Source organism: Schistocerca gregaria, chromosome 3, assembly GCF_023897955.1.
Source record: "Schistocerca gregaria isolate iqSchGreg1 chromosome 3, iqSchGreg1.2, whole genome shotgun sequence".
Taxonomy (NCBI): domain Eukaryota; kingdom Metazoa; phylum Arthropoda; class Insecta; order Orthoptera; family Acrididae; genus Schistocerca; species Schistocerca gregaria.
In genome coordinates this window covers 324,783,322-324,810,926 of record NC_064922.1, presented here as the reverse complement: position 1 = coordinate 324,810,926, position 27,605 = coordinate 324,783,322, and the positions used below count along the sequence as shown (strand labels likewise).

The window sequence follows — 27,605 nt, the reverse complement described above, 5'->3', positions numbered from 1 at the left end:
CAAGTGGCTGAGCCTCTGGTTGGTGGGGTAGGATAGTTGTTTGACAGGACTGGAATAGGTGGTGAATTGGACTGGGTCTTGCACCTTGGTATGCCACAAGGATTATAATCGTGTGACAAGGGGCTGGGAGTGGGAGTGGCATAGGGATGGACTACGATGTGATGTTGCTGGGTGGGTGATGAGACACAATTTTAGGAGGGGTGAGAAGAATGTTCAGTAGGAGGCCTTCCATTTCAGGGCAGAATGAGAGATAATCAAAATCCTGGTGCAGGCTATGGTTCAGTTGATATTGAGTGAAGAGTGGGGTGCTCCTTTGTAGCTGATTCTGGGGGATGGTGGGAGGATTAGATTTATGTGAAAATATGGCATAGGAAATTTGTTTGTGGACTAGGTTTGGGTTGTATTGCCTGTCTTTGAAGGCCTTTGTTAGACCCTCAGCATACTAACAAGGTATTTCTCGTCTCTGCAGGTATATAGTCTGCAGGTGGATTGGTGAGTTCAATGTGGACGGAGGTGTGGATGGAGCCTTCAGAAAGGTGGAAGTCAATGTCCAAGAAGGTGATGTGTTGTGTAGAGGAGAACCAGGTGAAGTGGACGGGAGAAAGTGTGTAGAGGTTTTAAAGGAATGTGGATAGGGCCTTGGGCCTGAGTCCAGATATGAAGATGTCAATGAAATGCCTTCCATTCAGCCTATCTACCTATGGACAATGTGTCTGCGGGGATAAGAACTCCCCCAGAAGAAACCTAGTCCCCAGTCAGATTCCTTGTGCCATTCCTCACACACACCCCAATCCTCCCTTCAACCTCAAGAAACAGCTACTATATCCTTTGCCAGGGATTTATCTCTCATTCTGCCCTGAAACAAGGGTCATCCAACCCAAGATTGTTCCCATCCCTCCTAAACTGGCGTTCCTTTGCTCACCAACCTACACAACATCCTAATCCATTCTTATGCCACTCTCACACCCAAATCCTTGTTACAGGGATCATATTCCTGAGGCAGACCAAGGTGCAAGATTTGTCCAATCCACCCACCCAGCACCTCCAGGCCTGCCAAAGGCCTGCCCTACCCAGCAGAGGCTGGGCCACCTTTTAAGGCAGTTGGGTCATACACCAACTCTGCTGCAAACACTGTACAGCCTTTCACATGGTATCGCTATCTGCCAACTGCCCACCAGGATGAATGGCCACTATTGTCACAACATGGAGCTGAACACAACATGCTCAATTTCAATGGCTGTTTCACTGCTTGAGCCATCTGGATCCATCCCTCCACCACCAGATTCTCAGAACTATGCAGGTGGGTGTTATCCTTGCAACACATCATCTGCTTCTGTAATTGTCCTGGCCTCAATCTCAGATGACCCACTGTCTCCACACCCTCCACCCAATTGTTTCCCCTTCCTATGTCCTGTCACCCTCTTCTAATTCACATCCCCCACACTGTCTTGAACATGTACTGCTTCTCAGTGGCTGCTATAGTCATGCAAGTCCATACACCCACCACTTCTCCCTCCTAAATCCCAGCCAGCAATCTGCATGCCTCCCTCCGAGCCATTAGCCAACTCTTTCTTTACCCACCCTACCCTCTACAACCAGTCCACCACCTGCCATTATTCTAGCAGGCACCATGTAGGTGTGTGTGTGTGTGTGTGTGTGTGTGTGTGTGTGTGTGTGTGAAAAATATTTATATTCTACAAGAACTTTCCTACAGCATCTATTTGATCTATTTTTCCAGCAACCGCACAGGGACCAGGCCTACAACAGTTTTGTAGTAGCTTCTTAGCCCGAATTCCATAAGAGAATTTTTTTGGATTGTTTTTGGCCACATTATTTTTACCTGGGTGCATAGATGATGTTATATTGGATGGAAGTGGGTATGGTATGGAGGAAGCCTGGCTCTACTTCAGTGATGGTCGAACTTTTTTGTTCAGGAGCCAGTACTAACGTTGTAGGGTGGCACCTCAAGCCCTGTATGTACTGATCTTGTTATTAGTTGGTAACTGAAATAAATTAGTGTGTTACTGATTGTTAAAAGGCAGCTTCACTTGGAACACTTCATGTCAACTGATCTGTTTAAAGTTGTTGCACCTCAGGGATACCAAAGATGACATTGTAATTGCTGGATGAAGTATTGTTTTGCGTATGTGGGTGGATGATTGATTAATAACAGTAACTGTAGTTCATATTTAAATGCATTATGCAATATGAGAAATGATCATAAATGTTCACTAAATGTTTAGAATGTGTTTTTTTCTACATTTTGCCTTGTATTACAACAGCCTTAATTTGATTTCATATTCCTTTCACAAACATGTACCACATTTAAAGATGCACATTTCTGTAATGTGCGCACACTAATCCATGTTACTTATGGGTCAAAATTTGTACCATAGCAGTTGACAGGTAAAGTCATACACACTCGTCAGTTGTCAGTACCGGAAGACATACAATGAAACATTACTCCCTCACATTCTCTAATCCCGCAGTGGGTTCTCTTCTGCTTCTGAGGTAATTGGCTAAGTTCACTTAACTCGTGGCCGAATTCGGTGATGACAAGGTTCTCTTCTGCTTCTGAGGTAATTGGCTAAGTTCACTTAACTCGTGGCCGAATTCGGTGATGACAATTAAAATTAAGCACATATTAAAATAGTGCTCTCTCTGTAAATATGTTTGTCAATGAGCAAGAAAATTACATCTTAGAACACTTATCTGTGGATCATACTTTTTTCGGGTTGCATGTGCTTTTAGCAGAAAATTAGCAAACCGTTCTGTGAGAACAATGGTGCTCAATTCCTCATGATAGTTGCTTTGCTTCATGGAAGTAAACAGCAACAAGCAGTTTGGTATGAAGCTATGAACTGAGACAATGTGAAGGATGATTATCCAGTAAAACTGACCTTTTGGTGCTTGGTTTATTACTTGTACTGTGTGATTCATCTAGGTTTTTGTTAATGTTGACATACATTGACCCATGTCTCAACAAATCAGTGTCTCCAAACAAAATGTATCTAATGACATGCAAATACTGACATCTCTGAGACACTGTTGCTTCTCTTGATAATAGATGTCAGAGATGAAAACCTCTCATGACAGAAACCAAACACAGTTTCTTTCAACCTGAAAAGAATTTTGTTGAAGTAGGGTATTCGTGGCATTGATGATAACCATCTACTTGTCTGCATATTGTATACTGATGGAATGCATCCATCTTGGTTACTCATCTGTCATAACTACTTTTCTTGCCAACTTTTCCCAACCTAATTCCTTCCCATTTTCTTTAGTTCTCAGTTCTCAGCATCATAGACAATAAATGTTCAAGCCTGTTCTGTCCTCCACTTATTTAACATCTAGAATGAGTCCCCAAATATTGCATCCCAGTTAAAAGTACTTGCACACACTGCTCACAAATTCACAGCTTTGGTCGTAGATTGTAATTCCACTTCCATCCTCAATACTCTTGAAGCAGGTGACTGTATTCTTGGATGACTGCGTCTCACTACACACAGGAAGTGGCTACACGGGTAGTGGGGCCTGTGTGGAAGGGACTTTTTTTTTTTTTGGGAGGGTCTCGGAAACCACAGAAAGGGCATCCATCTAAAAGGGGGCAGGTAAAACATAGTAAGGTAGTTGTAGGAATTATCAGTGTTGTAGTTGTAAATTGTCGTACCTGTGTTGGGAAAGAACCAGAGCTCCAAGCCCTAATAGAAAGCACTGAAGATCAAATAGTTCCAGGTACAGAAATAAGCTAAGCCGAAATTTTTTTCAAATGACCTAACAGTGTTCAGAAAGGATAGGTTAAATACAGTTGGCGGGGGAATATTGCTGTCAGAAGTAGTTTACCTTGTAGTGAAATTGCAGTAGATAGTTCCTGCGAAATAGTATGGGTAGAGGTTATATCTGACAATCGGACTGAACTATTAATTGGATCGTTTTACCAACCCCCTGACTCAGAAGATATAGTTGCTCAACAGTTTAAAGAAAACTTGAGTCTCATATCAAATAGATTCCCCAATCAAATAATTTAGTCGGTGGTGACCTTAATCTACTCTCGATATGTTGGGAAAATTATATGTTTAAGCCTGCGGCAGGCATAAACCTTATCGGAAATTGTACTGAATGCTTTCTCAGAAAATTATTTTGAACAATTAGTTCATGAGCCCACTTGAAGCATAAATGGTTGCGAAAGCATACTTGACCTCTTAGCAACAAATAATCCTGAACAAATAGGGAGTATCATGATGGATACAGGGATTAGCGACCACAAGGCAGTTGCTGCTAGGCTGAATGCCAAATTTAAAAGAACGCAAAATCCCCAAGATTGGCAAAGTTTTGCTGAAGTTCGAAAGACAGCGCATACTTGAGTGCGAGATGCTTATAAAAATTTCCACAGTGAAACCCTGTCTTGGAATCTGGCAGAAAACCCAAAGAGAGTCTTGTCATACATAAAGCACACAAGTGGCAAGTAGCAATCAGTACCTTCACTGCGCGATAACAACGGTGAAGTCACAGATGACTGTGCCACTAAAGCAGAGTTATTTAACACGGTTTTCTGAAATTCCTTCACCAAAGAAGATGAAGTAAATATTCCTGAATTCCAATCAAGAAGATCTGCCAAAATGAGAAACATAGAAGTAGATATCCTCGGTGTAGCAAAGCAGCTTAAATCACTTAATAAAGGCAAGACCTCCGGCCCAGGTTGTATATCACTCAGGTTCCTTCCAGAGTATGCTGATACAATAGCTCCATATTTACAAATGCTCGCTCACAGAGAGATCTGTATTTAAAGATGGGAAATTGCTCAAGTCACACCAACACCCAAAAAGGGAAACAGGAGTAATCTGCTGAACTACAGGCCCATGTCACTAATGTCAATTTGCATTAGGCATTTGGATCAAATACTGTGTTCAGACATTATGAATTACCTTGGAGAAAATGATTTATTGACACATTGTCAGCACAGATTCAGAAAATATCATTCTTGTGAAATACAACTAGCTCTTTATAATCATGAAGTAATGATGTAAAATTGATTCCATATTTTTAGATTTCCAGAAGGCTTTGGACACCGTTCCTCAAAAGCGTCTTCTAACCAAGCTGTGTGTCTGTGGAATATCACCTCAGTTGTGCGACTGGATTTGTGATTTTCTGTCAGAAAGGTCACAATTCATAGTAATAGACGGAAGGGCATCGAGCAAAACAAAAGTAATATCCGGCGTTCCCCAAGGAAGTGTTATAGGCCCTCTGTTGTTCCTTATCTATATTAATGATGTATGAGACTATCTGAGTAGCCCACATAGATTGTTTGCAGATGATGCTGGTATTTACCGTCTTGTAAAGTCATCAGATGATCAAAACGACTCGCAAAATGATTTAGATAAGATATAAATATGGTGCGAAAAGTGGCAACTTACCCTGAATAAAGAAAAGTGTGAAGTTACTCACATGAGTACTAAAAGAAATCTGCTAAATTTCGATTACACAGTAGTTCACACAAACTTGAAGGCTGTAAATTTGACTAAATACTTAGGGATTACAATTACAAATAACCTAAATAGGAACAATCACATAGATAATGCTTTGGGTAGAGCAAACCTAAGACTGTGATTCATTGCAGAACATTTAAAAGGTGCAACAGGGGTACTAAAGAGACTGCTTACACCACACTTGTCCGCCCTGTTCTGTAGTATTGCCGTGCAGTGTGGGATATGTATCAGGTGGGACTGACGGATGGCACTGTAAAAGTTAAAAGAAGGGCAGCTCGTTTTGTATTATCGCAGAATAGGGGAGATAGTGCCACAGACATGATACATGAATTGGATTGGCAATCATTAAAACAAAGGTGTTTTTTGTTGTGACGGGACCTTCTCATGAAATTTGAATCACCAGTTTTCTTCTCTGATTGTGAAAACATTCTGTTGGGACTCACCTACATAGGGAGAAATTGTCATCATGATAAAATAAGAGAAATCGGGGCTCGCACAGAAAAATTTAAGTGCTCATTTTTCCCATGTGCCATTAGAGAGTGGAATGGTAGACACTGCTTGACAATGGTCCATCGAATGCTCTGCCAGGCACTTTATTGTGACTAGCAGAGTAATCGTGTAGATGTAGATGCAGATGTTTCAGGTGATCCTTGTGTTCAAATGTATGAAATAGCTACAAAAACAACATTATTACAAAATGATTCGTTCACAACAGCTGACGAACACAGGATACTTCAGTACTCGAGTACATTATAATTGTGTTGGAGAGCTGAGAAAGCCTGGAAGAAAATGATCAGCACCACATGCTACTGTTCACTCGCAGCATGGTGTACTATACCTGCCCACCTTTTGGTGATTTGGTAGGGAAAGCTAGTTCGTCACTGTAGTTACCTGACTAATTGACTGTGTCCCCTACACTGTCAAGTCACAAGTTATTTTAATCACATAATAGTATTAGACATTTGACAATAATTGTAAACCTTATGATGACATACGTGTGAGGCTATCTAACTTACAAGAAATTGTGTATCCAACTATTAATAAAATATTTCATTCTGTTGCTGTCATGTGCCCTTTTTTTATTTGCTGCCTTGTATGTTTCTTTAGCATTGGGAGTGATTGTCTTGATGGCAAATATTAAGTAGATGATAGTGTCAACAGCTGTTTCTGTTTGATTTCTTGAAATTAATTTGTTGTTGCAGACTGATCCTCCCATCACTTGCCATGAAAGAGGAGCTGGCTGTTTTGCAGAGGATGTCATTCCCAGTGATAAATGTCCACCAGGTGCAAAACTTTTAAAAACTGAGTTTGTTAATGGATTCTCTCACTCTGTCACTGAAGACAAACTGGCAATGCCAGATGTGGCTTCACAGAAAATGGAGGTAGAATCTGCGGAGATATGTGATCAGGGACAGTCTTACAGGGAGTCTCAGAAGCAGTGCATTAATTGGTCGGATATTCGAAAACTGAAAGTCCCCAGTTACAGTCCTGTATCCATGTATTCTGGTGGATCACAGAGTTCACCTGTACATGAAGTCAACTCCTACACATCTCAGATGTCTAGACAAAACAGTAAAGTCAAATCTATTGCAGCTCCAAACAGTTTTGATTTGCCAGGATTGTCAGCCTTACCAGATTTCTTGTGTGCGGACCGAGAGACTTCAAGGTGGAAACAGGGTGATCAGAAAAAACAAGATTCGTCACGTAAGGCCTTAGGTGCGCAGTTTAAGTCAGGAACTAAAAGGACAAAAGAGTATTGGTGTAGTTTGCCATCCTCGCCAACCAATTTTACCACTCCAAAGGAAAATCTTTCGTGGAGTTCTCTTAGAAAACACAATTCACATCCAAAACAAATTATGTTATCAGATTATATCAAACCAGTGTGTAGCTTGGGATCAGTGCCAACACACAGTTTTTCAGAATCTTCCAGTCCACACGAAGAACTGAGAGACTATAACTCATTACAGATTCATTCTGCAAAAGATTTTCCTCCATTAGAGTAATTTAAACATTTTACAAAGATTTATATATTTTATTTGTATTTACAATGAGATGTTATATAATGAATTTTAATTTTCATATTGATTTCTTCATCTATACATTTTATACAGTTTTGAACAAAGCAAAGTGCCTGTTGTCATGTCCCAAATGTGGGTTTTTGCCTGTGATTGAGTGACACGGTTTATAACAAAAGACTTAGCTGGTTGGCCATAGTGTGAGGGAGACTTCGACCTGGCTAAGATGTTGCAGTCTCCTTTGTGATAGGTAAAAGGCTGGAGTTAATTGAATTTAACTCTTCAGAACATTCAACAAAATGAGATCTATTTAAATTTAAGCAAATCAACCCAGTTGCTCTAGATAAGATGTGTCCACAAAATGGTCAAGTCTGATACAGATATGGCGACTGACTAACACCATTCCTTCTGCTTTAAGGAAACTGTCAGTGTGACCCACACCACAAAATACAGTCCTTTGGCTGCTGCCTAACTGTGCATCTGCTCCAGTTGCTAACTCTGCAGTGGACTCTCAGTAAATCCACCTAGATGTCTGCCTGCCTGCCTGCCTGCTTGCCTGCAGCTCCTGCCAACAACTTTTCTAAAGCTGCTCAGAGATAGGTCGCCACACTATATGCTTGGAGCATCCTGCTCCCAAATTTTGTTACTCTTTTCCCTGCACTTGCTTGGCATGCCTTAGTGTGAAGCACTGGTCGCCACATTATGGGCTGTATTTCTGCATTATTGTTCAGAATTCTTCAGAGATGACTTTCTCAGTATGGTCATACACTGTGTCCCAAGCCTTCATTGGCTTATCATGATTTAGTGCAGTCCCACCAGATGGCCCCCTCTCTTTCATTCCACACTGTCTCTCTAACTAGAAATGCTGTCCTCCTATTGTCTTTAATTAGTCTGTGCCAGTGGCTCTGTTGTCAGAATACACAAGGCCCTCTTTGTGTGTTGATATCTTACAGCTCTTTTGCTCGTTACTATGCACAGATGCCCATCTACCTGGTGTCTCGTGAGCTTGCTTCTGGATCTGTGGCTCCTCATGCTACATCCCGAGAGTTAATAGGTTACCACTGCTGCTAACATTGTGCTTAATTTGGTATTATACATTGTACTTCAGACTAGACGTTCCTTATGGATATGACACCTCCACTGTCACAGAAATGGCCATTATTTGCCTTTGGCATAGCTACATTAAAGATTTTTACATTCTTTGATTTTGTTACATTAATTTTATTTAAGTTTCTTCTATTACATTGAAACACATTTTATACATTGATATTAATATTTCATTTTATGCATTACATTCAGTTATTCCACATTGTAAAAAGTACATTGGTTTCATATACTTTTCCTTCAGTGATAACAATTACATTTTACTGGTGTAGTTTACAAAGTTCTATTGATCTTAGCGTTTATCTCTAAAGGACATTGACTCATTCATTAGCACTCCTTTCATAAATAACTATTTCAGTCTCTCAGTTGAGGGGGCTCTGAGCTATACTGATCTCGGGATGTTGATTTACAATAGTGGTCCATACATGTATTTTCCCACAACAATCAGGATCATCAAAGTATTTCCATATACTTCTGGGATACTTCTTACAAAATTTTCAATGCTTACAACAACACATTACTATAACTAATGTGGGTGTCTAATGATAAGTCTAATCTTAACACAGAAATATTTTCTTTCCCTTCATTTACAATTCAGCAGTCTGATTCTAAACTGATTTGTGGTATTATGTCGTTCTTTGTGGTTTTAACTGAGAATCACATTATCTGTATGAATAATCTCATTCCGTAATCTTTGCACTTAATATAAAAAATTATTTTACCAGTATCTTCCATTACTAGGTCCTTAGATGCTTCTTTCTCACATGAAACACTCCTTTGCAGCTAAGTATAACCATTCATTACTGTTCAGATGTGCCCAGTGCTTTGATTCAGTGGGACTGTTTTGTCGAGGAATCTTCTGGGATTTCTCTTATTGGTTGCAATAATTTTGCTTCACAGTCTTCTGGGTCAAAGATTGATATTAATGTGAAGAACTGTCTACACAGTCCTCTTTTTTTAATTTCGCATATTGCTGTTTAGACTCTTCTGTCAGCAAGAACTCTAACTTTTTTTGTGAAAACGTATTTCCTTCATTTGAGGAATTTCTGTAGATAATGGAAGTACTCTGTACAAATTAAAAGCATAGTTATCAATAAACAAGATATTGATTACATATCCTAATATACAACCGAATGAAAACCATCTAACTCAGTTATTCTTAATAGTAAATAACCAGATGATTCAGCAAGAGGAACAGAAAACTTAATGTATTTTAGTTCATCACATGTCAAACTTAAATATTTCACAATCTGTACAGGATTCATTACATGAGGCTGCAGTATCCTCTTTTGTGTATTTGCAATTCCATTCATTTGCTCATATTCCTCCTATATCTGGCCAAATATCACTGACAGCTGCAATAACTGTTCTGTTATGGTTATGAATGGAGCTACCCTCTTAAACCCCACGTCTTTGTTTTCATGAAACACTCCACTGTTTCCACCCATCTTTGGGACATGCTCATTTGCCTCTAAAGCATAAACAGTTCTATTTACTCCAGACAATGTGGTCCTCACCACTGCCACATTTTTTCATCAACCTTGGAGGACCTTCCATTTCCATGGTATTTATATGTTCCTTGTTGTATGCTGCATCTGCTTAATCTAGTCTGCCAAAAAGTATTTTACTTACCTGGCCTGAGACTCCTCCTTTTCTTAATCTCTCATGCTTTGTCAGCTGTTGTACTAATTGGTGCAGACTTTTAATTTTTTTCTTCGTTATGTGTTACCTGCTGATCTAATAACTGACACACTATTAATCCTACATTCAGTTGTTGTAGTATGTCTCTGCACCTTTGTACTGCTGCAATATGTATCATTCAGACTTTTAAAAATTGCTCTGCTTTAGAGTCCAGGTTTACATACATCACAGTTTTCCATGTGGTACGGTATATGTAGACTTGTCCTAAGTTATCATAGTGTAATGCTGAAGTTGGTGGAAACTACATAACTTGAAAGTCATGTGGCAGGTGTGCTGATGTCAATTGTGTGTATGTTGCTACCATTATGAGAAGTTGGAATATGTTCTGTCAGATTAGCATACCTGAAATTTAAAAGAATTGTTTCAGTCTATTGGCAAGTAACTTTTGTTTCCTTATTTCTTTTAATTCTTATTATTACATCTACATCTATATTAATACTCCGCAAGCCACCCAACGGTGTGTGGCGGAGGGCACTTTACGTGCCACTGTCATTACCTCCCTTTTCTGTTCCAGTCGCGTATGGTTCGCGGGAAGAACGACTGTCTGAAAGCCTCCATGCGCGCTCGAATCTCTCTAATTTTACATTCGTGATCTCCATGGGAGGTATAAGTAGAGGGAAGCAGTATATTAGATACCTCATCCAGAAACGCACCCTCTCGAAACCTGGCAAGCAAGCTACACCCCAATGCAGAGCGCCTCTCTTGCAGAGTCTGCCACTCGAGTTTGCTAAACATCTCCGTAACGCTATCACGGTTACCAAATAATCCTGTGACGAAACGCGCCACTCTTCTTTGGATCTTCTCTATCTCCTCCGTCAAGCCGATCTGGTACAGATCCCACAGTGATGAGCAATACTCAAGTATAGGTCGAACGAGTGTTTTGTAAGCCACCTCCTTTGTTGATGGACTACATTTTCTAAGGACTCTCCCAATGAATCTCAACGTGTTACCCGCCTTACCAACAATTAATTTTATATGATCATTCCATTTCAAATCGTTCCGCACGCATACTCCCAGATATTTAATAGAAGTAACTGCTACCAGTGTTTGTTCCGCTATCATATAATCATACAATAAAGGATCCTTCTTTCTATGTATTCGCAATACATTACATTTGTCTATGTTAAGGGTCAGTTGCCACTCCCTGCACCAAGTGCCTATTAGCTGCAGATCTTCCTGCATTTTGCTACAATTTTCTAATGCTGCAACTTCTCTGTATACTACAGCATCATCCGCGAAAAGCCGCATGGAACTTCAGACACTATCTACTAGGTCATTTATATATATTGTAAAAAGCAATGGTCCCATAACACTCCACTGTGGCACACCAGAGGTTACTTTAACGTCTGTAGACGTCTCTCCATTGATAACAACATGCTGTGTTCTGTTTGCTAAAAACTCTTCAATCCAGCCACACAACTGGTCTGACATTCCATAGGCTCTTACTTTGTTTATCAGGCGACAGTGCGGAACTGTATCGAACGCCTTCCGGAAGTCTAGGAAAATAGCATCTACCTGGGAGCCTGTATCTAATAATTTCTGGGTCTCGTGAACAAATAAAGTGAGTTGGGTCTCACACGATCGCTGTTTCCGGAATCCATGTTGATTCTTACAGAGTAGATTCTGGGTTTCCAAAAACGGCATGATGTTGTTGTTGTTGTCTTCAGTCCTGAGACTGGTTTGATGCAGCTCTCCATGCTACTCTATCCTGTGCAAGCTGCTTCATCTCCCAGTACCTATTGCAACCTACATCCTTCTGAATCTGCTTAGTGTACTCATCTCTCGGTCTCGCTCTATGATTTTTACCCTCCACGCTGCCCTCCAATGCTAAATTTGTGATCCCTTGATGCCTCAAAACATGTCCTACCAACCGATCCCTTCTTCTAGTCAAGTTGTGCCACAAAATTCTCTTCTCCCCAATCCTATTCAATACCTCCTCATTAGTTACGTGATCTATCCATCTTATCTTCAGTATTTTTCTGTAGCACCACATTTCGAAAGCTTCTATTCTCTTCTTGTCCAAACTAGTTATCGTCCATGTTTCACTTCCATACATGGCTACACTCCAAACAAATACTTTCAGAAACGACTTCCTGATACATAAATCTATATTCGATGTTAACAAATTTCTCTTCTTCAGAATCGCTTTCCTTGCCATTGCCAGTCTACATTTTATATCCTCTCTACTTCGACCATCATCAGTTATTTTACTTCCTAAATAGCAAAACTCCTTTACTACTTTAAGTGTCTCATTTCCTAATCTAATTCCCTCAGCATCACCTGATTTAATTTGACTACATTCCATTATCCTCGTTTTGCTATTGTTAATGTTCATCTTATATCCTCCTTTCAAGACACTGTCCATTCCGTTCAACTGCTCTTCCAAGTCCTTTGCCGTCTCTGACAGAATTACAATGTCATCGGCGAACCTCAAAGATTTTACTTCGTCTCCATGAATTTCAATACCTATTCCAAATTTTTCTTTTGTTTCCTTTACTGCTTGCTCAATATACAGATTGAATAACATTGGGGAGAGGCTGCAACCCTGTCTCACTCCTTTCCCAACCACTGCTTCCCTTTCATGCCCCTCGACTCTTATTACTGCCATCTGGTTTCTGTACAAATTATAAATAGCCTTTCGCTCCCTGTATTTTACCCCTGCCACCTTTAGAATTTGAAAAAGAGTATTCCAGTCAACATTGTCAAAAGCTTTCTCTAAGTCTACAAATGCTAGAAACGTAGGTTTGCCTTTTCTTAATCTTTCTTCTAAGATAAGTCGTAAGGTCAGTATTGCCTCACGTGTTCCAACATTTCGACGGAATCCAAACTGATCCTCCCCGAGGTCTGCATCTACCAGTTTTTCCATTCGTCTGTAAAGAATTCGCGTTAGTATTTTGCAGCCGTGGCTTATTAAACTGATAGTTCGGTAATTTTCACATCTGTCAGCACCTGCTTTCTTTGGGATTGGAATTATTATATTCTTCTTGAAGTCTGAGGGTATTTCGCCTGTCTCATACATCTTGCTCACCAGGTGGTAGAGTTTTGTCAGGACTGGTTGTCCCAAGGCCGTCAGTAGTTCTAATGGAATGTTGTCTACTCCGGGGGCCTTGTTTCGACTCAGGTCTTTCAGTGCTCTGTCAAACTCTTCACGCAGTATCGTATCTCCCATTTCATCTTCATCTGCATCCTCTTCCATTTCCATAATATTGTCCTCAAGTACATCGCCCTTGTATAAACCTTCTATGTACTCCTTCCACCTTTTTGCCTTCCCTTCTTTGCTTAGAACTGGGCTGCCATCTGAGCTCTTGATATTCATACACGTGGTTCTCTTCTCTCCAAAGGTCTCTTTAATTTTCATGTAGGCAGTATCCATCTTACCCCTAGTGAGATAAGCTTCTACATCCTTACATTTGTCCTCTAGCCATCCCTGTTTAGCCATTTTGCACTTCCTGTCGATCTCATTTTTGAGGCGTTTGTATTCCTTTTTGCCTGCTTCATTTACTGCATTTTTATATTTTCTCCTTTCATCAATTAAATTCAATATTTCTTCTGTTACCCAAGGATTTCTAGCAACCCTCGTCTTTGTACCTACTTAATCCTCTGCTGCCTTCACTACTACATCCCTCAGAGCTACCCATTCTTCTTCTACTGTATTTCTTTCCCCTATTCCTGTCAATTGTTCCCTTATGCTCTCCCTGAAACTCTGTACAACCTCTGGTTCTTTCAGTTTATCCAGGTCCCATCTCCTTAATTTCCCACATTTTTGCAGTTTCTTCAGTTTTAATCTACAGGTCATAACCAATAGATTGTGGTCAGAGTCCACATCTGCCCCTGGAAATGTCTTACAACTTAAAACCTGATTCCTAAATCTCTGTCTTACCATTATATAATCTATCTGATACCTTTTAGTATCTCCAGGGTTCTTCCACGTATACAACCTTCTTTCATGATTCTTAAACCAAGTGTTAGCTATGATTAAGTTGTGCTCTGTGCAAAATTCCAGTAGGCGGCTTCCTCTTTCATTTCTTAGCCCCAATCCATATTCACCTACTATGTTTCCTTCTCTCCCTTTTCCTACACTCGAATTCCAGTCACCCATTACTATTAAATTTTCGTCTCCCTTCACTATCTGAATAATTTCTCTTATTTCATCGTACATTTCTTCAATTTCTTCATCATCTGTAGAGCTAGTTGGCATATAAACTTGTACTACTGTAGTAGGTGTGGGCTTCGTATCTATCTTGGCCACAATAATGCGTTCACTATGCTGTTTGTAGTAGCTTACCCGCATTCCTATTTTCCTATTCATTATTAAACCTACTCCTGCATTACCCCTATTTGATTTTGTGTTTATAACCCTGTAGTCACCTACCAGAAGTCTTGTTCCTCCTGCCACCAAACTTCACTAATTCCCACTATATCTAACTTTAACCTATCCATTTCCCTTTTTAAATTTTCTAACCTACCTGCCCGATTAAGGGATCTGACATTCCCCCTCCGATCCGTAGAACGCCAGTTTTCTTTCTCCTGATAACGACATCCTCCTGAGTAGTCCCCGCCCAGAGATCCGAATGGGGGACTATTTTACCTCCGGAATATTTTACCCAAGAGGATGCCATCATCATTTAATCATACAGTAAAGCTGCATGTCCTCGGGAAAAATTACGGCTGTAGTTTCCCCTTGCTTTCAGCCGTTCGCAGTACCAGCACAGCAAGGCCGTTTTGGTTGGCCGTTTTGGTTAATGTTGCAAGGCCAGTTCAGTCAATCATCCAGACTGTTGCCCCTGCAACTACTGAAAAGGCTGCTGCCCCTGTTCGGGAACCACACGTTTGTCTGGCCTCTCGACAGATACCCCTCCGTTGTGGTTGCACCTACGGTACGGCCATCTGTATCGCTGAGGCACGCAAGCCTCCCCACCAACGGCAAGGTCCATGGTTCATGGGGGGACTCTAGCAAAAAACATCTTCTAAAATTCTACAACAGATCGACGTCAGAGATATGGGTCTATAGTTTTGCGCATCTGCTCAACGACCCTTTTTGAAGACTGGGACTACCTGTGCTCTTTTCCAATCATTTGGAACCTTCCGTTCCTCTAGAGACTTGCGGTACACGGCTGTTAGAAGGGGGGCAAATTCTTTCGCGTACTCTGTGTGGAATCGAATTGGTATCCCGTCAGGTTCAGTGGACTTTCCTCTGTTGAGTGATTCCAGTTGATTTTCTATTCCTTGGTCACTTATTTCGATGTCAGCCATTTTTTCGTTTGTGCAAGGATTTAGAGAAGGAACTGCAGCGCGGTCTTCCTCTGTGAAACAGCAGCTTTGGAAAAAGGTGTTTAGTATTTCAGCTTTACGCGTGTCATCCTCTGTTTCAAAGACATCATCATCCCGGAGTGTCTGGATATGCTGTTTCGAGCCACTTACTGATTTAACGTAAGACCAGAACTTCCTAGGATTTTCTGTCAAGTCAGTACATAGAATTTTACTTTCGAATTCACTGAACTCTTCACGCATAGCCCTCCTTACGCTAACTTTGACATCGTGATGTTAGTGCTTTCAGCTTTCAATACTTCAAATGAACCTCTCCATTGTGAATATAACCTTCTAGATTTACCATTCCCATCATAGAGCAACATCCTGTCACCTACTTCGCTATCTTCCAAAATTTGCTTCTTCTCGTAAGTTTCCATACCGGTGCAGTTGTGTGTGCTTCCTGCATTCTCACTTTTAGCGTGTCGACTTATTACTCATAATAGTAACTTACCTGTGCTGAGTCTTGTTGCAGTCTCCTGGTATATTAGTTTCCTTCCTATATGGTAATTTGGATGGTGTGTGCCCTGTGCTGCCGTATGGTGTAGAATTAAACACAAAGACTGCATATGGTACCCATTTGTCCTGTGAACTTTGATTACCTGTTACGAAGTGACTTAGTATTTGGCAAGTGTTTGATGGCTTCCTTCCCAAAGCAATATTAGATTTCCTCCCAAAGCAATATTAGATTTGGCATGGTAAGCTGAAAGGCTGTATATGCTTCACGTTTAACAATTTACGCACTTCTCTGAAAAAAAAAAAAAAAAAAATTGTCTTTAGAATTTCAAACCTTCCCCTGTTAAAAGAACAGATGGAATTTTATATCTGATTATATGTTCCACGAATGAGGGGCTCAGGTGTGCAACGTGGTAACTGACATTTTAGTGGTTTAGAGATATTAGAATTGAAGTTCCACAAAAATATAACAACACATTTAACTATGTTATATCTTTTCTTCAAGTTTTAACTAAGTATTTGAACATTAAGGAATGCACTGATAAGGTTCACAAAATGGAAATAAATTTTTTTATTGGAAAAAAGAAGCTTTACATAACACATTGACACACATTATATGGTAGATGTCATGTTATTCGTGAATGTAAAATGTAGATAACATGTTATTCATTGCATTAAAATTTTTTTCGTTTCCCACAGGAGAATCTGACATTATGAAGTTAGTTGATAATAATTTAAGCCAACATATTAATGGCATAATGTAATTAAATTTAACACTTTTAATAACTGAAAACACTAATAGTGGTATTCAGATTTTACTGTCACTGCTCTCATCATTTGCCTTGGATTGCTCAGCTGTTTTTAATGTCTTGCAATAAGCATGATGTACTTCTGGTATGTCAGGTAAACAAGATAGAACATCATTCAGTTTGGTAGTGTCAGTGGGCTTTGGACCTCTGTGTAGGATTGGTAGAGGACATTTGAAGCCTTTGAGGAGATGTACTGGACGACCTCTTCGCTTTAGTGATACAGTATCCATTTCACCATGGTATGAATTACATTCTTCCATTTTTTTCGTGTTCCTGCCTTGACAATTCCATCTTCACAACTTTTCTAATTCCAAACTTTTTGCCAGAACCTGTTTTATAAGCCTGATTGAAGCTGTTGCGCAAGTTTGAAATCTTCACAAAGTCACCTGTGGTCGTACAGTACACAACCATAGGTTTCTTCTTGGGACACTTCTTCAATACCTGTATCCACTCGTGAGAATACACACTGGCAGTGATTCCGCATGTATTTCTCAACTAAGTCGAAGTCACAATCGGAAGGCAACATTGTATGCCCTATTTGCAGATATGTATGAGTGACAATTTTGAATCTAACTTCTGCTATAAGTTTCGACCATACTGTAACAATGGTCCAGTTTTTGTTTTGGCCTCCACAGACGTCAGGTATGGCTATCAACTTGTCTCCCTGAATGTCATGTCCATCAAAGTGCTTCAGGAAATAACTGCCAATCTCATGAGCTCCTGTACCTGGATTTCCTTCATCTCTCACATAGACATATCCGTATTTTTTCTGGACAAGAATGGACACCATAATTGTAAAAGAAGAGTTTCTTTTTGTAGAAAGCAGGACCAGTTGAAAGTTTGGGACTTGGTAGGGCCTGCTGCAAGTCAGTCGTAATGTCGTAAATACCTCTATCTTTCTCTGAATTTTTTGTAGCTAGTGTAATAACATCCTGTCCTGCTTTTGCTTTGCACTGATGTAACTCAAGTTCAGCAGATAAGGATTTTCATAAGTTTTGGTCTTTCTCCTTTTTTGCATTTTCTATTTTAATATCCAGTCAATCACATATGCTGTAAATGTGTGATTTAGGGTTTTCAAAGGCTATGTTGTGCTCTCCTACAAAAAGCCATCGAAATTTATCACTGGATACAGGCAATTTTTGTTGTTGTTCACATTCTTCTTTTTATTGATCATAACAGATTTCTATTGTGTACCCCATGCTTATGAATTTCCTATTTGGACTGTCAACTCTTTTGTAATGCCTGGTATTTGTTGGCAGTCTATTTATGAAAGTGTTGACAAATTCACTATCTGCACTCAAATACTTTTTGGCATGATGCTGGTGTTCTCACCTTCCATCTCCTGAAGGGGTTTTTCAATGTTCCTTTATTTTTGAATGTTAAGTGTTCTAAATGCCCCTACTTCTTGCAGTCCACGAATATTAAAGAGCGAAGTCTCACAAACTTCATTGTGCTTTACACTAGATTGTGCTCTGTCTCGATGGACTGTCAGTTTTCATTGTTGTTCTCTTTGTTTTGGTTGCTTGTATGCAACCATGAAGGTAGGCATTCTGAAAATCATAATTTCCCATAGTCCAAAACTTCTGATAGATATCCATTCTCTCTCCCTCATTGAATAACTGGAAACAGCTTTTTTTTGCGGTTACAGTTAGGACCAGGCTTGCAGATGTGACTCTCATTCCCTGTCCCTCATTTCTGAAGATAAGGCAAACCTCTATTGCGAGCTTCTTGGCATTTTCGTTGTTGGCTCATACACCTCTTCCTTTTTTTTTCCATGACTCTGTTCGCCTTTCTTAGGATCTGCATTATTCTAAAAGAAAAAATAAAGAAATCCGTAGGCCTAATGTCATTTAAATACAAAAAGATTTGCTTCGAAAAACACACTGAAAATCATTAACAATTTTAATTCTACTACAGGTCTTATTAACATATCTTAATCAAAAATACACTGAACATTATTTTGTAGATATATAACATTACCTAACCAAGCAAGCTACATGGTTTAAAACATAATATGCTCACAAATGTTTGCATAGGAGAATTTTATAGCACAGTTGTAATTCTCTGTATTAACCCATAGCATGTATAATATGGTAACTACAACAAATAACTTCTGCATTTCTCCATAGCATTTATAACATCTTAACTACAGTAGATACCGTTGTTTACATGAAAAGGAAAATATGAGGTTAGTGTAAATACTTACTTTACTTTCTTCATTATTACTGCTGACATTACTTTCATAGTCTGTCTTGTGGTAGTCTAGATCTTTATCATTGTCATCACACTCAAAATCACCGTTTAATAGCTCTTCTATCATCGCAAAATTGTCCATTCTTCATGCCTCCAAACTTCAACTTCCTCGCTGCAGCCATTTTCTCACAGTTATGTTATACATGCAGATGTCACAACTTACCAGGAAAAAACAAGCTGTATTCTGCTGCCATCTGTGAAGAATTTTTGGAAACTAACTCATCTATTTATTTCAACAAGCAAGATACTACATCATAAGTGGTGTAAGTCATTTTTGGCTAAAATGTCAGTTGTCATGTTTTACGCCTGAGCCCCTCAAATGCTTCAGCGGCAGCATCTGTGTCTTGCCTTTCAATTGGAACTGCTACAGTAAATTTGCTTAAATCATCTTGAAATGTTAACGTATACCTGTATGTCTGTATGTCTATAGGGCTTGCCATGTCCATTGAACATTTTTCAAACACTGTCTTTGCGGTATCAGTAATTTCTAAAGACATTCTTGTTTTTGCTTGTGTGTGCCTATTTCTTTGACAGGGTGGAGTCCTTTCTATGTAATCCTCAATGTCACGCTTCATTCTGCACCACTGCTTGTAAGCTGTTATTCTTTCTAATATCCTATGCATTCCTTGGTGCCCTCCCAAGGGGTCATTGTGCATCTCTTTTAATGTGTTGTTCTCATCTTGGAGACTGATTCCCTTTTTGCTATCTGTATGCTTTTGTATTTCTGGAGTTACCTGCACCCTTTGCACATTCACAGGTCACTTTCTCCACTTGCTTTCACTACAGGGATTTTCATTGTGTCTACCTTCTGTTTCACGTTAGTGTCTTCAGCTCTCTGGGCATTATTCTCCTCAGAGCATACAAGTTAGGGTAACCTTCCTGGTTTGTATATTACCAAATAATCATATTCTTTGAGCTTCACTCTCTACTTCAGCAGTCGCGAACTCGGATCCTTTACATTAAATATCCACTTTAATAGCTTATTGTTGGTTACCACTGTAAATTTTCCTCAGTATATATACAGTCGGAACTGTTTCAGTGCATGTATTATAGCCAGCAATTCTTTCTCCATAGTGCTACAATTTAGTTTCGCCCTGTTCAATGCTCTGGATGCATATGCAGTGGACAAGTAGTCACCAACTTGCTTTCCTTGTGACAAAACTGTCCCCAAGTCTGTGCTGCTAACATCAGTGGTGGAAAAAAACAGTTTTGTAAAGTCTGGGTACTGAAGTAGTGGAGGATTTATCAATTCCTCCTTCAGTTCTTTGACCGCATTATTTTGTTGTTAACCCCAGTTGTACTCCTTTCCTTTCTTTAATAACTCACGGAGTGGTTTTTCAATTTTGCTGATGTGTACAGTGAACTGCCAGTAGTACCTTATTAATCCTAAGAACCTTTTCAATTCTTTTGTCATTCTTGACCGTGGAAAAAACTTTGTGTTTTCCACTTGTGCCATGTTCTGTGAGATTCCTTTTTCTGTAATACAATGGCCTATGAAGATCACTTCCTTTCTTCTCACTTCCATCTGGATGCAACTTCAGGTTATGTTCTCACAGCCTATCAAAAATTTCATGAAGCTTCTCATTATGCCCCTGCAGGTTTCATCTGTAGACTGTCTAAATAAACAAAACATTATGCTCTTGCAACTCTGCCAAAACTGAACTCACATATCACTGGAAGCATCCTGGGGTCCTTTCAGTATTCATAATACTGATAATTTGAACTGAACACAGTTTTCTCTCTGTCCTCGTCTGTCAATATTCAATGGTATCTGCCTGCAAGATAAAGCATTGAGAAGTACTTTGCTGCACATCATCTACAATAATATCATTTAATCCACTATGATTCTGCACTTCAGTTTGCCACTGGAATCTGTCTTTTTCAGTACTAATAATAATGGCGCATACCAGCTACTCTTCGCTTTGACAGTTAAGTCATCTTTCAGCGTTTGCTCAATTTGCTCATTTAAAGCTTCTTTTAGTGCTCTGGGGATCCGGTATGGTCTAGCATTCACTACCTTCCCTGCATGATCCAGTGCTATCAATAGGTGTATGACAATTTGTCACCTGGTAGATGGTATACATCTCCGTACTCAGTGCACACCAACAGGCATTTTTTCCTACCTCTTTTAAATGTCTCAGCTGTTTTTGTAAAGCGCTAACACAACTTTGTTTTGTTTGTGGCTTCCGTGCTGCCTTTTACTTGGTGTACTCTTTCTAATTGCTCTCTTCCACTGTCAGTAACCTGACATTCTTCAATTGAATTTCAATGCATTCTCTATGCATTTGCTGTTTCAAACTCTCACTAATGATTCAGGCACAAGCACACTATGTGCAATCTCCTGCCTCAGGATAATTATTTCCCTTTCACTTCCTCATGGTACCTTGCCTTCCACTCTCAACAGCATTACTTTTTTTCTTCTGTCAGAACCCTATTGCCCTGTTGAATTCTTGATCCCCTTCAAACCCATAACCTTTTGGTTTTTCTTCTGCTATCAAGGGTATATGTTGTCTTTCCAGTTTTAAGACTTTTCTGCATAATGTAACTTGACCTTATGTTCTGTTGGGAAAGTCTCTTCATATCACCCCATCATATGGTATGTCTAATTCTGATACCCATACACATGGAACTTATGCCAGACTTTTTCTACACCATCCACATTTGAGTGTATTTTCACAGCATGTGTATTGTTCTCACTGCCACTGCTTTGCTGATGACACCTTTCAGATCAAGCCTTTCTGGTTTTTTTTTTTTTTTTTTTTTTTTTTTCAGTTTACGGTAATAGTCATTCTACTTCAAAGACAGAACTGTGCTCTTGTGTCTACTTACAATTTTAATTCCTTCCTAACTCTACACAATATAACACTAAAATATCATTTTTTGTTGCACAGTGTATCACCATATCTTTGGGTTTATTTAAAGCGACAGAGCCCAACTGTACGGCTTAGGCATTCCTTAGTTTCCCTGTGCCTTCCCCATTTTACCTGGTGTTGGCACTGTGCTCTTTCTCTATGCATGCTACATGACTTCATGGGCAGCCCTTGGCGTAATGCACCAATCACTTGCACTTGAAACAATTCACATTTTTGTACCTCATAGATGGGATGCCACAATTACCTAGTAGGCTACTTTGCAGACATCTCCATTCACATAAATCTCCATAGGTTTCTTTATGATTTCCCCCAAATTTGCTGACATCTATAGGAGTCAATATCCTCTGTCTTGCACAACTTTCTGCATTGGTGTCACCCAGGTTAGTGAACTCTTTACCTGTCATGACTCAGAACCTGCCTTCTGGATTATTCGTTCTGCATTTACTCACATTGTGTCCTTGCAAGCCAGATGTAAACATTTTTAAATCTTTAACTTGTTTTGAGGCCTTCACTGTGTCCATTCCACAATCAAACTTTATCCTCAGGGCCTTCCATTTTCTTTCATTGATAATATCATACTTTCCTCTTGGAGATCTAACTCCATTGCTGCTGCCAACCCAGTTTTGTATTTTCTGCTTCCTACTATTGTTTGTTATCATACTTAGGTCCTGAATAAACCAGTTCTTCTCTTGACTTGTAAGCCTAGTTACAGCTTCTCTAAAATCCCTCTGCATGTGATTGATTCTAGTTGCCCACAACAAAATTAGCTCTCCTTGCCCTTCCCTAGCTCAGAACACTTTGCAACGGTAGTAGTCTATTGTCAGTTTAGACGGGCAACTTTCTTCCAGAACACACTTTCTTTCTCCCGTGTACCTGTTCTTTCACGTGTTCGCAGTCTTGACCTTGCCTCACCAATTATTTTTGCTTTAATGAATTTCAGCAAGGTTTTGTGTTCCTCTGGCTTGACTAATTCAAAACTGGCATTTGTTCCCTATGAAGTCGCTAAGGTCTCATGTATTCCCCTCTATTACCTTGGAAGTAATACATAAAGCCATCTTAACTGACAATCTAACAGCACTCGTACATAATGATGCTTCTACAGGAGCTATCTTACCAAACTTAACTATTGTAACACTTTAAAATTCAGGACAGTATGCTGTTAAAATGTCAACTAAATACGACCCACTTTTCTTGTAGTGTATCGAGACGAGTTGAGCTGCTCTGAGTAACCTGGTGCATGTGCACTGCCCAAGTGCCCATGATCTGCTATGTGTTGGCCGTTACCTGCTTGGCTGAGCCGACTCCATCGTTCGTCTTGGCTGCTGCTGCTACAGCTGCTTCATCTGCTTCTGCTAAGTCTGCTGCTGCTGCTGCTGCTGCTGCTGCTGCTGCTGCTGCTGCTGAACCCTGACCCGTGGTTTCAAACCTGTGAAGTGCTGGCTGCTTGGGCACCTCTGTGCATTGTAGATCTGCGCTGTGTGCTGTTGTAGCCCTAAGTTACCCTGCACCCGCCAGCACTCCCTTTGGACTCAGCTGTTGTGGGGCAAAACTCCTACTTATGGTGATAGTTGCCACAGCTTCTTGTAGTTTGCCACTGCCTAAATGCGCATCTGATATGGTGACTAGCTCTGTGATGAACTGTAATTAGATCCAACCAGCTGCCTGCCTGCAACTGTTGCCAACAACTTCTCTAAGACTTGTTGCCAACACTATCTGCTTGGTGTGTCCTGCTGCCAAGTTGTGTTACTCTTTTCCCTGCACGTGCTTGGCATGGCTTAGTGTTAAGGGCTTTTTGCCACATTATTGATGGTATTTGTGCATTATTGTTAAGCGCATTCTTCAGAGCCTGGGTGGAGGGGTAGAGTTGCCTCTCAGTATGGTCATACACTGCATCCTAAGCTATTCATTGGCTTCTCATGACGTAGGTCCGTCCCACCAAAAGGCCCTCTCTCTTTCTTCTTCTCGTCCCATGCTCTCTAACCAGATGTGCTGCCCTCCTATTATCTTTAATTAGTCCGTGTCAATGGCTCTGTTGTTAGAATACACAAGGCCCACTTTGTGTGTTAATATCTTATAGCTATTTAGCTCCTTCCCACGCACGGCTATCCATCCACCTGGTGTCTGGCCAGCCTGCACTTCCAGTTCTGTGGCTCCTGCTAGTCCTTATTTAAGTGTGTGTGTGTGTGTGTGTGTGTGTGTGTGTGTGTGTGTGTGTGTGTGTGTGTGTGTGTGGGTGTGTGTGGGTGTGTGTGTGTGCGTGCGCGTGCGTGCGCGTGTGTGTGTAATGAAGTAAATCCCAAATAATCACCCTATTTGCTTGGCTGTCTTTAATGCAGGTTTGTGACTGTATACAAAATAAAAAAGTTTGGCTCCTTGTTAATAATATAAACATTCACTCATTTCATATTGTTGAATGCTTCCCTTTGATTAGATTTATGGAATACTGTGGATGAATAAGTGAATAGTAGGTAATTGCAGTTACCATGTGTTTTGTTTAAATGATATTCTGTTAGTTTTTTTATCATTTCAAAGAATTTTAATTACTTGCTACAGTAACAGCGTAGAGGGCCCTTCGATTTACTCTCCCAGCACCTTCATGTGCAGCTGTGTTGATTAGTGTTAATATATGAGAACTTGGAGAACAGAGACCATAAATTAGATATGTAAGTCAGTGAGAGAGATTAGAGTGTTATCACTTTCTCTGATCACAGTTGTCCCTCCCTCTTCTGGGTACCTTGTCTTCCATTTATTGGGATTATTTCAAGCATTGAACTTGATTTGTGAACACGCACATAAACATAAACCAGACTGAATACTTGATGTGAATTTTTCAACCTTGTCTAAGTGCTTTAGATGACTCAGTGCCTCTACTATTCTGTGAGTTTTTACCTTTACTGCTAAGTTATTTACATTCTGTTAGTTTTCCATACCATATGAACATTAAGCTTTTTTTAGTGAAAAATGAAGTGAAATAAATAAACCATTCAGAATCTTATTTTACCATTAACTAATTGTTCAGTGCGAGTGTTTCAATTACTGTGTACCTCATGTGGTTTACAAATGAATTAGTTGTGGCTTAACTATGGGCAGTAACTGAAAGCTAGTCATTGCTTTCTATTTCTATGGTGTCCAATATATACAACGTTATTTTGGTATTGTATATTAATATCAAGAGAATATCAAAATTATATTTTTCATAGTCATTAGAAATATTTAATTAACTTCACTGAAGATAAGCTACTGTAGAAGGAGTGTATGAGAATAACAGAAAAAATTCCTTTCGTTAGAAGGAATGTTACTGCTTGTAATGTTCCACATTTATTGCAAGTAAATCCAGAAGTAATTCTCTGACCTAAGTTCAGACCAGGATAAAGATTATATTATGAAAAGAGTAGACTTCTACTCATTGCATAGTGATGTTGACTCACAGACAGTCACAACAAAAATACCAGCAAGCACATAAGCTTTCGGCCAAGATATTTTGACATTTGTCAGTTTGATGGTTAGCATTTAAATAACTCATTTGGGAAGGTGTATGGAAGTTAGCAACTGGAGATTTGCTCATGGAACTATCATAGTGTGTTTGCTGGGAAAAAATTAAGTAAAACATAGAAACTGTACATTACTTAAAGTGGCTAATTAATCTGAACATTTTCATTTATAATAAGAGGTTGGTTTCTAAACTACTGTGCCATCTCACTTAGTATAAATTAAGATATGAATTATGAGGTAGCAAAACTTTAGCTCCATAGCAGAAGTGCAAAATTGGTATTGCATTTTCTGTAATAATATGTTAGAAATCAATACTGAAAATAGTGATTCATGTCTTGTTTCCACTATAGTTATTTGTTTGAAAACAATGTGAGTATATTAACTTGCGTTTCAGTGTTTCCTTTACAAAGAAATTCTTATATGAATTAATTATTAAGAGTTAAAGTTTTTTTTCTATCTAATGGGTAAACAGAATTTCTAAAGTGCCTGTGTTATCTGCATGGCTTTGGTAATACAGTGTATAGTGAAGATGATGGATGGCTGAAGCAGAATTGTGTTCATAATTTCATCAGATTCCAAATTTCTTCCTAATGAGTGATTAACAATATTAATGCCAGCAATACAAAAGAAAAGGAAAAAAGCAACTCTGGACTTTCATATGTTGTCATGAAAGAAGAATGTTATGTACTTCAGAGCAAATACCTGGAAAATGCTATGACAACCCATGGTCATTAACACCAGATAACCATCTGCGGTGACACTCCTTACAATCTTGTATGGGGAGAAGTTACCACCATATGATTCTTTTGGAACAGTGATGCAAAGTGTCACTTTTCTCCATGGGTTGTTTTTTCATTGTTGATCTGTTGTGCCATATCTTTGTCACTCAGTATCTTAAACTGAATGTGTGTTAAATACATATTAGAAGCATTGTTGCGTTTGAGATAGTTGGATAAATCAGTTGCTGGTAAATACTCATTTGCTTTGGTCTGCTTTTTTAAGTATGTATTTTGTATATGGTTGAGAGGGGATGAGAGAGGATTTTATTTTACATTCTTGCATTTAAGAAGTTGAACCACATTTTCTGTGGTTAAAGAAATGTTTGTACCAATGATACTGTTACATTGTACCTGTAAACTTTTAATTAAAAAAACATTCCATCACTGAGCACATAGTGCAAAGATGTATTTTAAAAATGACAAATAAATAGAATGTTGTAATGATGTGTATTGTTTAGTTATATTGATGAGGAAGACAGATTGTTTCAAATGATATCCTGTGAATAAAGTATGTCTGTAACCTGTAAAAAAGTGTTGATTTATAGTTTTTAATAGATTTTTCTTATCTCTAAAATAAAGATTTTAATACACTTTCATTTGAAATGATGTTCTCTAATAAACCTCCTACCATATATGGATCCACCACAATTTGACTTTTTGATTAATGTAATTACATGATGTCAGCTCAAGTTTTATCTTGCAGGTAGCTGGTGCATTTTAAGTTGTCTGTTGAGTCTTTAATGATGTTAGATATTTCGTTTTGAGAAACATGTGCAGCCTGACAAAAAAAAGTGAAGCACCCAAAAGATATAGTTGGATGTAAGTGTAAATTTGTACATGCAAATGGCATCGGCAAGGATGATTAGAGTTTTTTTTTTTATAGGTAGAACAGCTACCAAAGTGCTTTAGTGTTCATGTTTAGTGGTGTTGCCAGCCATGGTATGTTATATAAGAGGCGCGAACAGTGCTCGATGTTGAGTTGGTCTCTGTGAAGGATATGAAGATGCCACATATTCGTTTGAGATGGAACTATTAGTACATGACGGGATTTATTGGGAGCATCATTGTGAGTCTCCAATTGGCTGGCTATTCAAATTGTGCAATATCCAAATGTGACAGTTGCGTGTGGTCGGGCTGCAAGAGAACTCACCGTGAAGGTTCAGGGTGACCATGTCTGACCATGAGGTAGGATACCATATTGTGCACTGTCACCTGAACGTCCAGATGTCAGACACTCAGATGGATACCAAGCATTGTGTGTCGGTAGAGTATAAACCAGAACACCAATTTAGTTAGTGATGTGTGCTGTTGTCTAGTAGAAAATGCGTAA

At 39.4% G+C, this 27,605-nt stretch overlaps 1 protein-coding gene across 2 annotated transcripts in view; it reads left to right on the top strand.

Annotated features, from left to right (window-relative positions):
• The window catches only part of LOC126356245 (uncharacterized), a 76,210-nt gene extending 49,339 nt beyond the window's left edge, over positions 1 to 26,871 (top strand). The window contains exons 5-6 of one of the 2 annotated variants that reach the window (XM_050007075.1): positions 6,689 to 7,202; positions 23,202 to 26,871. In XM_050007075.1, the coding sequence (XP_049863032.1) occupies positions 6,689 to 7,202; positions 23,202 to 23,233 (546 nt within the window). In that variant the 3' untranslated portion in view covers positions 23,234 to 26,871. The remainder of the gene's footprint in view (positions 1 to 6,688; positions 7,203 to 23,201) is intronic. The other variant, XM_050007076.1, reaches the window with a different exon arrangement.
• Positions 26,872 to 27,605: the final 734 nt, after the last annotated feature.